Here is an 11,183-nt window from a genome sequence, read left to right on the forward strand (position 1 = left end):
TGCATGTTTCAAAGAAACTGCTGCTCTCTTATATCTGATATCATGGAGGGAAGTATGTAAAAAAACACATGCGAAAAATATTATACGAAATCAAATTTCTGTCAGAACCATATGAAAATAGAAAATGAAAGTTAGACATTTAGTTAAGCTTTCATTTCATTCTATATACATATTGTATGTACATATATTTCATGTAAAATTTTCATTTTTTAATTTTTATCGAGAGTATTCCAACAATTCTAGCATATCTTAGTTCTTTTTTTTTTTGTGAAGAACGTAAAATAATCAATTTTTCTACTCCTTAAAATACCATTCTCACAATTAAAAGCAATTAAGGTAACCCCTTAACCTATGACAACGTGTCAGACTCGTGGCAGAGATTCTGGTGAAGATGTGAGAAAAATAGTTATATTAATGAGAAAAATGCATTGTAATCCTAACTTTTGTTTGAATTTATAAGACCAATGATTGCTAAATGTAATTAATCTGTGACAGATTAGTTTTTGTTGTCTGAGTACTAAAATAGAAAATGGCTGACGCTTAGATGCATAGTCCGAAAAGAAATCATAGGTTAAGGGGTTAATTTTATAACACGTGAAGGATTTCCTACGGAAAAGTATCTGTAAATAACAATATTTCTATGCAAGTATTGCAATACTTTATATTAAGTAAGGAATTTTAATTACATTCAGAGTTAGATTAAAATTTATCGCACTGTGGATACAAGTAATATCCGCTAAAAATTGCGCCTGAGCACGTGACCCAAAAAAATTGTATTATTACATTGGAACACGAAAGTAATTTTGTACATCGATAAAATCAGCGTTGATAGTAATTTCTCGCACGTGACAAAAATTATAGTCATGCAAACCTGCCTCGATAAATTGAGTACATAGAAATAACTTAAATGTAAACATATGTTATTATTATTAATGTCGCTTCGACTTACTAGCCATTAGCGTCCACAAAAAATTACAAGAAAACAATTATACATGCAATGACCGACGGGAGAGACGGACCAGGCAAGTATTTCCTACATTATCCGCCAGATATGGAACAAGCAACACCGAGAGCCACGCTCGATCGCTTTCCGTAAAAGAAATGTGAAACAAAAGAATACTGACGCGTGCCACGTGTACTTAATTCTTTCTTTCTAGAAAGAAAGCCGTCAGGATATTAAGCGACATGAAGCAAGTAATTGCAAATACGTCAATATGACAATGTGTTCTGGAAGGATTTTGTGATACGCAACTTGTATCCATGTGTGATAGTGCCAAACTTCTGAGACATTATTGATGAAATTTTAGGTGTCGGAAGGAACGATAAATTTGGCCATTTTCTACAACTCCCCTTTACAAACTTTTGTACCTGCTTGATAATCCGTCCCGTTATCGTCGTAAAAAGTAATTAAAAATAAGTAAAAGTTACGCTCGATGGAAAACGATATTTTTAATTGTCGTTTGAATTCGTCGAGTGACAAGTGTAATGGCATCGTCGACGTCCGAAACGTCGAGAGGAGCGAAGAAACGATCCGTTTTAGCCGGAAGGCGTGGTGGCGTCGCGAGTGGAAATACAGACATTCAAAGTGATTTCACGTCGAGTCGAAACGGAGAGGATGGTCGCGATTCAGGCTTGTCCTCCGAGAATTCGACGCCAGTGGGATCACCGGTGCCAACGCAACGAAAAGCCACGAGCAAACCGATTAACATCGCCAACCCTTTGGTGAAACCACGCGTCACGGCTCTAACTGGAAGGTACTTCCGTTACTTGAAAGAAGAGTGGTCGGTTGTTTGTTCGTAGGAAAGTTTAGTGGTCAATCAATGTTCGGTGCTTCGATTGAAATTAAACACAATCGCGAAAACTGTTGTAAAACGTATCACTCGTTGTATTTTATACATTTTTATTAGATTTATTTGCCAACATTTTCTTTTTTTTTCATTACTTTCATATTGGTAACAACGTTTCCTTCTATTCCATATACAGGGTGTCTTTTTTAACTGGACACGGTGGAATATCTGAGAAGGAACTGAAGCTATCGGAATAAGGTTCTTGCAAAAGTTGTTTGGTATGATGAATGACATAATGTGATAGAAATAGTTTTTTTTGCGAGTGGTAATTTTAGCAGATTAGAAGATGAAATAGTTAAATTCTGATTCAGAAATAAAAGCTGATTCATCATCGACGCATTCTGTAAGAAGTTCCAGAAACATGAAATATTTCCCCATACATAGACTTATATATTATAACTTTTAAATAAAGAATCATTTGGAGATTTAATTTAGGTGAACATTGTTTAAAGTCATTTTTTAACAGTATTAACTACATACTATTACATAATTATAAACCAATAAATATTTATTGTGACGATTTTGGGTAAACTATAAAGGGAAGGCAGCTCCGATGACCTTGACCTTGACATATGTTATCAAGGACACCTTTTTCAGTAACGCTCAAGAGGTTTTAACCGGGCTCGTTATTGTTTACAAAGTTATTAATTATTAAGTATAGAACATGAAAGGAGATCCATTTTCCAATAAAGGTGATATATGTCCCAATATTTGGTTACTATTGAATGGAAAATTTGTTTAAAACTTCAACACGTGGGCGTGGGAGGGGCTCGGATAATCGAACGTAAACTAACCTAAAATCCCCTTTGGGATGAATCAGTCTATCCTATTCTGAATTTAATTCAACAATGAGTTTGGTTAGGTTAGGTTAGATTATTTCGGGGCGGAGTTACAGGGGGAGGGGCCAACCTCTTTCCCGCCCATGTATTTCATAAATATTAACTATAATTAACACTTTTAGAAATTAGTGTTTATAATACATATAATCTCTCTTTCAGTTCTTAAGATACAGAAGTCTAAGATATTCGCTTGAAAAATGTTCTATTTTTAATAATAAATAACATTTTAAGGAATAAAGAGCGAAAGCTAAAACCTCTCAGGAGTTACACTGAAGAGTGTCCTTGACAACATATGTCAAGGTCAAGATCATCGGAGCTGCCTCCCCTAAAGTCAACATTTACCCGATCTTGTTATCAATGTACATAGCGTTCTTTAACATTTCATTGTTACATACAGTAGTGTCCGGATATATGGCTACCGCTCGGGGCCGCACCTGGTCACATTATATCCGGAGAGGTGAATTTTCGAGAATTGGTCGACGTTATCTGACTCCGACTCACTCTGTCGTGCGTTAGTGAGAGTGAAAAGTAGGTAGTGCGATTGAGAGAGAATAGGTAGAGTGTAATAGTACTGTTGAGTTACATTATTTCGTACTCCTAGTAATTATTTCTTCAGTTTAGTTCCTATTAAAAAAATTGTCCGAAGAACGCGATTGTAAGAAAATACAATCAATTAGCGAACAAGCTTGGGTATTATTGAAATAAAATGTTTATAAAATTAGTTTTTCTTTTTCTCACTTTGTATTCCTAATTTTATTTTGTTTACTTTATTCTCGTTCTTCCTATTTTTATTGTTATTATTATTATTAAACCTTCCATTTCCTCAATTATTTTCTCGCCACATGTCCGGACACTGCTGTATTACTCGTTTAGCTTAGAATTAATACAAATATAAAGTCCGTTCAATTTAAGAGTAACCTCGCTCTCGGACCGATTCTCGTCCGTTCTGCGCATAGACAGAGAGCGTAGCAGAGGGTAAGACGGAGAAACACGTAGGCGGTTAAGTGGGGGTTTGGACGTTTCTAGTGGTTCTAGCCCTGCCTTAGGCACGTCCCATGCGCGAAACGAGGTTACTCTTAAATTGAACGGACTGTAGTCATGTTTGGTATTATTTTAATCGTACGAATCTCAGTAACAATACAATACAAACTATGAAAAATTATATTTTCCTTATTCCGATAATTCAATATCAGTTGAGATAACGCCGAGGCCTGCTTCGAGCCTGCAGTTCTAGGGACTAGTAGGGATGATTCGCGGTCATATAAGCGGACATATTCGCGGTCCTATATCCGGACACTACTTTTAGTATCCGAAATTCTCGGCTCTACCGGAGCTGTCGTAAAGGACATAGGGCAGTAAAAAGCAGGGCCCGAGACGCGAACCTGACCCTTTCGCGAGGAGCCTCGATGACGCACGAGGCCCTCCGACGCGTCAGTCATTTCGGGAAAAAATTACGTGTAGTGGGAGAAAGCGAAGGAGTGGAAAGAAAAACTGGGTATAAATAGAGAGGGTGGCGAGTGAAAAGGGAATTGTTGCAAAGGTTGTTGTCGTGATTATGTCATCGTTGAACTTACATATCGTGTTAAATCATTCATATTCATTTTATTTCACATACTGTAATAACTGATATTCGCGTTGAATATATTTCTAAACTATTTTCTGGAAAAAAAAAAGAATAAACCTTTAAAGATACCACATATATTTACATTTTATTTAGTTATAATTTACACCCTAAAATTTGTTAATCGAAGAGTAATGTAGTAGGTGTTATTCTTTAAATTTGCAGTAAAAACGTTACAGAAGCAATTGAAATAAGGAATTTTTAAATATTGTGTTTGCTAAGTAAAAGAAAGCAAAATGACATATTCCTCTACTTTTTCGTTGAAAACATGTTGAGTTAATGCTTTAATCAATTTTCACTCTGGTATAATTAAGATCTGTGGAATACCTTGTTTCAAAATTATAATCTTTCCACGTACTTTCTTGTTTCAGAAACGAATGTGACAGAACGACGAAGGTGTGGCGGAGTAGGCCCGTGACTGATTCACCACGTTCTTTAGATGGCACTCGCAATCGCCATTTTTCAAGCCCTTTAAGAACAACAAAAAACGTGAGTAATTTTCTAAACAATCGTTATTTTTCACAAGTTTTTAATAATTTGTCTGATTGTAACATGTAGATTTGCGTGAGACCGCCACTAAATGAGAAAGAAAATTGGCATCTTTCCATTGTATTATGATATTACACTAGGTTTATCGAAAGATTTTATCAACAGTTTTCATATATAGCCGAATAATCCTATTTCAGGATTTCTACAAACGACCGTAAACTCATTTTAATTACCGACATATAAATTATAAAAACATAGTGCAAAATATTTTTGTAAAAGTTATTTGTTATTGGTAATTTGGTGAATAAACGTGTATGAATTTGTAAGATTAAGATTTACCCGTGATGAAACGCGTTTATTAGACGAATTCTGGAAGTGAGCACCTGGGTATTGAACAACGTTATACATTTCGGCTATTGACATAACAGTTAAAAAACAAATCGTACCGTAGGCTGATAGAGCTTGTTGAACAGTGCAATATTTTCCTCTGTGATTTCTTTCTAACTTTACTTGGAACAGAGTATACTACGAGGGTGGTTTGAAAAGTTCGCGGCCTAAGTGGGAAGAACTGCTGCTAGGTGCTTGCAATTTTTACGGTGTAATCTGTGATCATTTGTGTACCGACGTACGAAGTTTCGTGGCTCTCTTTTACAGCTGGTGAAGTAGGGGTGTTTACAGCGACGGAGAAGAGACGAATAGAAGCGAGGAATGATCCAGTACCTGGTGACAAAGGACATCACCGCAAGGACCTTGAATGATTTTCGCTCTACTTCGCTAGCTCTAAAAGGGAGAAAAATGACGACAGAGACACGAAACTGTATACATTAGTACACAATTAATTACATATTATTCGGTAAAAATTACAAGCACTTAGCTGCAATCCTTCATACTTGGGCCGTGAACTTTCCAATCCACCCTAGTATATACCAGGAGTGGCCAGCTACACTACCTTTGGAAGCCACATTTCAGGAAGGAATATTTCAAAGAGCCATGTATTTATCTTTGATAACAAAACAAACAATGAGAAACTGAAAAATCAGTTCAATTTTTAAAGTTTTAGCTTACTAATTACTTTGTAACAAGAAATGAAATGAAATAATTACTTTTGGACATTGATCAGTTTTAGTTTACCATATTTCATACATACATTTTATTTGCACAAGGACGCGCTATGGCCACCCTTGCTATATTGTACTTACTATAACACAATCACATAAAGAAATTCCGGTTCTGAAAAATGATGTACAATGAAATATAATCAATCTCTCGATGGCAGCTACAGTTCTAGTAAAATTAAAGAAATGTTCTGAAATTAGTATTGTGTATACAATAATTCTGGTAATACTTCATTTCAGATTCATTCTCCGAGTCTCGACTCTGGAGATGAAGGAAGCCTCCGAGTTGATCGTGATACGTATCAACACATGTTTCAAGACATTGTATCTATCAAAACAATGCTTTTGAAACTAAAACGAGTTCTTCAGGAGGTATATTACGCACACTTTAACGTTACATTTAAATAACCGATACAATTTGTTTATAATTATAAATATTATTTTGTGAGCACAACTCGATAATTCTTTTACTCACGCCATACATGTGCAATTTGTGTGTTTTTGTATTAACACGCACTTCCTTTTATTTTTTTCATTATATTATCATCAACCATGATTTTACCTTCAAGTCAGAGGAGAACGGTTTGACGAGGGTATGTTCTATTTATGTTTTTTTTAAATCGCATATATTATTTTAATCTTACTGTTCCTTTTACTTTTTACGTCTGCTATATTATGTATATTTATTATTGTTATACAGTATGATTGTCAAACGCATAATAGTGTATAACGTTTTATGTTCTGTTCACAGGCAGAAACTCTCAACCCATTCGATAGTTCTGTAAAGGTTAGTTTTATTCTTAACCCTTTCGGTACAGTAGGAGTGAATCGCAAAGCGCCCGCTCTCGTCAGTGGTCAAATGTCCTTCACTGCTTATACTTTTTCAACGCAAGATGATACGAAGTTACTTTCGATTTGTAAAACAATTCACATTCGGTATCGTATTGATACAAAAATATAGTCACCGAGTCACAGACTCTAACTGTAGTGAATACCTCACGTCTGTCGGCTACAGATTCGATATTGTAGCATATATAGTAACGGTACCGAATGTGAGATCTCGTTTATGTTTGATTGAATATCGGATAATAGAAATGAGAAAAAGTTCAAAGTTTTTCTAGCACTACATTCGTTATTTATTTAGACACTCTTGTTGGCTTCCACGGAAGACACGGTTACGTTGCTTTAGGATCAAGTCTTATAAGTTCGTGCCGAAAGCGAAAAATATTTGAATGAAAATCCGAGGGAATACTGTAGCGACGACATAACGGTTTTACCAAAAAAAAAAAAAAAAATTGTAGAATGAGAAATATCGGTCTAAATTATAAAATTCGACACGAACTTATGGGATGACCTAATATTAGGATAACTGTCACCAACGCGTTTAAATGACGTAGTTTATGCAAATTTGATGAATTTTAGAATGGTCTCTTCTACAACCTGAACGAAGGCGGTACCGTAGATGTTAGTACCTCTCCAGGCAGTGGAGGAAGTAGTATTGCGGATGAGCTGGCTGATTTACGTAGGCAGGTTGTCTTTTTACAAGGCCAAGTGGAGGATAGGGATCGAACTATACAAATACTTCAGGTAAGGAACCAGAAAAGAAGGTTTCTAAATTCTGGAAACAATTTTTCTGTGCAGAAGAAAGAGTTCGTTCTTAACGATGTTTCACCAAATATTGATTAGAAGTATTTTTTTTTTAATCGAACATTTGTATCTTCGACTAAAATTTGATTTTACTTACTAAAGTTGCTCACAAGCAGTCGAATATAAATGATCCATTTGTAAAACTTGGATTTCCACGTAACAGTTTTAAAATATAAAATAAAAAGAATATAAAAGGTAGACGAAAGTTTTGCGATACAATAACTTCTTGCATTTTTCTTCGCCGGGAAATTAATCGTAATTTTTCACTTTACAGTTCCAGATATCAAAGCTTCAAGGACCTAACGGTAATGGCCAAACGTGTGCTTTAATCACTAATCACAAGAACGTCTCGTCCTCCAATACTTGCAATGCCGCTACACAGACAGAGAAGGTACATCTATAATGAATTATTTTGAATTTATTAAGAATTCTGCGTCGAGACGTTATCGTCTAATAATTTGCATCTCACCGATTGTCACTTTTATTCTAGAAATATTTCGAACAATGATCACAAAACGAGTATTAATTTATGCTTCGTGCCAAAAGCACACGTAGCAACATTGAGAAAAGGTTTTAAGAATGTTAATAAACCAATACACACAGATGGCGAAGTTCTTATTGTGCACTTTAGCTGAACGTTTTACAGTGTTCACAGTATTTTTTATAGTACACGTATAGCTACTTTTTTTCTTGATAAAAATTCGGCATACTTGTGTTTATGTTGCACACACTCCATACGTTATCGTTAGGATTAGTTACAGAAAATCATACTGTTGTTTTCAAAAGTGTCATCTTTTTATAACTGATGCATAGAAATACTCAAATTTTAATGTACTCTGTTCAAATTTCATACATTTCGTGCACCAAGATTGTCATTCTTTAATATTTTATCTTTTTCACGAAAAGTGTAAATTATGAATCCCAATTGAAATCATAAATGGTAATGTATACATATAGAGAGTTTAAAAAAAAATGTTTAAAACTGTAGGAGCTTGTAGTATTTATCGAAAGGAGTAAAAATATGGGTCCTAAGATCAATCCTTTTGATATAAAACACAAAAGTTTATTTTCACATTTACTACACAGAGATGTTCGATGTGCCTTCTTTCCATTTCGATATAAGACTGATATCCTCGGATGATAGATCGACGTATATTTTCAAGTATTCTTTTTCGTATCGCACGATATGCATTTCCTATGCGTTCTGATTTTGTTTTCTCGTCTTCTGATTTCTAGACTTTGCCTTAAATGGTAGCCAATTTATTAAGATGTAAGATCAGACGGGCAAGGGCGCCCGTCAATGCCCGCGGGCAAAGTCGCGGGCTAGTGATGTCACATACGTTAAAGTGGAGTAGGGGATAGGCGCTTGTAATAGGGTATAGGTCCTTCTTAACCCTTTGACAGTCTAATAAAATTATAAATTACGGTAAAGAAAATTTAGATTTTACACGTGTGAGAAAATCCGTCCCGAAGACGGTGAAGCGAGCATCTTGAAGCCAGGCCCAGCGCGCTCGGTGGGGGTGACTCCGCCCCTTTGGGTCTTTCCCTGGGCCTGTTCGCGTAGGGTGGACAGGGATCGGCAGGACAACGCGTACTCACTCTTCTCGAGACCCTTGGAGTATACTTTTGCGAACGACGCTCGAATAATGCGGATATAGACTTTGAATAAAATATATTATTGTGAAAACGTAGAAACGTTTATTTAATATAGCCCACCTTACTCAGAGTACTTTCTGACACACGTATCTTTTTAATAGTTACGCCGTGTGTGATCAATTTTAATTGTGATTAATTTTAAAACACGGGATACATAACCCTACGTCATAGTTATGATAATAATATCTCGTCCCTTTCTAGCTTTCTTCCGAAGAGTCTCTCTTGAGTTAAACACTTAGACATTTAAGGGGATAAACTGTCGAAGGGTTAAGTCGATTTGTTTACGCCCGGAGAAGCCTAATACGCAGCGCCCGTACGGGCAAGGACTGAACGACACTGTCGTAAGTCATTCGCGTTACTTATCGTTGATGCATAGACAGAAGTATTTTAATCCTCTCGGTGAGAACTATATGCCTCTAATCTTAGACACTTTTTCTTAACACCTTGTATATCAGGTCATCCCATAAGTAACGTGAATTTTCAACGAAGAGACATATTGAGGGCATCAATTGAAGAAAATTCAGTTGTTACAATTGAAGAACTGGGTGAAAATTTAATTCAAATCATTCCACCGTTCATCGGCACTCGAGACGTCTTGTGTAAATTTGGTAAATGTGTACCACACGAATTGTCCGAAGAAAGCCTTCAGCGAGGTATTAGCGTGTATTCTTCTCTTCAGTATCGTTTAAAGCACGAATCATTTTTCGACTGGTTTGTGACAGAAGATGAGAAATGGATATAATACGGCAACATTAAACATAAAAGGCAGAGGTTAAATCTAGAAGAACTCTCTATATCAGGCTCGGGCAACTTCTTCCCAGCTGTCGCTTCACGATTTCCACTACCAGTGTTCCGGTTCCCCCACTATCAACTATATCATATTGCCTTTACCGTGCGCTTTGCCTCGCGTAACTGCGAATATATGCATGCGTATATGCGTAAGGCGAGGATACAGCCTCCTACATATACACTCCCAATCTCCCCAACCTCCTCCTATACTCCACAGGAGTTTGGTGGGGGGGACCCAGGAGTAGGGAGAGGAGTCGTCTGCGGATCGCGAGACGCCAGTCGCCCAAGCCTGCTCTATATCATAGGCAAAGCCAAACTTGCACCCAAAGAAAATTCTGCCAAGTGTTTGGTAGGATATGCAAGGCATAATACACTTCAAACTGCTAGAACCGAACAGTACCGTTAATACAAAAGTCTATTGAGGAATTTAAAAAATTAGAGGAATTTGGTTGGGGAAAAATGATTCATCCAACGTATAATCCAGATGTTTAGAAGCCTGCAAAATTATTTAAGTGGGAAAAAATAAGCAACGTCGGGAGTTTTTATAAAACGGGCATTGAAAAATTAGAAGAAAGGTGGCGAAGTATAGAAAATCCGGAAAAATACGTAGATGATTAATAATTTTGATTATATTTTTATAATTCACTTTCTACAAGTATCAAAGGAAATTCGTATTACTTATGGGATAACATAGTAGTTTATGTACATAAGAAGTCTCGCATAAAATATTCAGAAACGATTTGGTATACCGACCTGCACTTTTTGACTTTGTAGTATCATTCATCTAACACAATCGATGTGATGTTTAATTCATTCCTCGTATTTTCAATAATTATTAAGTCCCATATGTACAGGTTCTTCGTTTATGTTCATTTGTATGTTGCACTTTTTTCAATCCATATGAAATGAACAGTTGGATGTATTCAAACATTTTAAACCTCATGCATAATATTACATGTTTATTGTCATTGTTTTCTTATTAACTTTTCCGTTTTTGAATATAAATATTTTTAATATATTGAATAATACGAGCAACGTTGCGTGTATTATTATTATTTTTACAGTTGTTGATATTGTTTCTTTGAAAAATTATTGTCAACTTATTGTTTGTTGTATTATTTATTTGTTACATTGTTTATTTATTGTATATTTAATTATGGATACAGCCACGTCCAGTGTC

At 35.8% G+C, this 11,183-nt stretch overlaps 1 protein-coding gene across 1 annotated transcript in view; it reads left to right on the forward strand.

Moving 5' to 3' along the window:
* Nucleotides 1-1,485: 1,485 nt before the first annotated feature.
* The window catches only part of LOC108573565, a 12,517-nt gene continuing 2,819 nt past the window's right edge, over nt 1,486-11,183 (forward strand). Inside the window, exons 1-7 of the mRNA XM_017936027.1 lie at nt 1,486-1,754; nt 4,679-4,796; nt 6,152-6,283; nt 6,663-6,698; nt 7,334-7,498; nt 7,833-7,949; nt 11,170-11,181. Of these exons, the coding sequence (XP_017791516.1) occupies nt 1,486-1,754; nt 4,679-4,796; nt 6,152-6,283; nt 6,663-6,698; nt 7,334-7,498; nt 7,833-7,949; nt 11,170-11,181 (849 nt within the window). The remainder of the gene's footprint in view (nt 1,755-4,678; nt 4,797-6,151; nt 6,284-6,662; nt 6,699-7,333; nt 7,499-7,832; nt 7,950-11,169; nt 11,182-11,183) is intronic.

The sequence above is a fragment of the Habropoda laboriosa genome, unplaced genomic scaffold (assembly GCF_001263275.1).
Source record: "Habropoda laboriosa isolate 0110345459 unplaced genomic scaffold, ASM126327v1 scaffold158, whole genome shotgun sequence".
NCBI classification, from domain to species: domain Eukaryota; kingdom Metazoa; phylum Arthropoda; class Insecta; order Hymenoptera; family Apidae; genus Habropoda; species Habropoda laboriosa.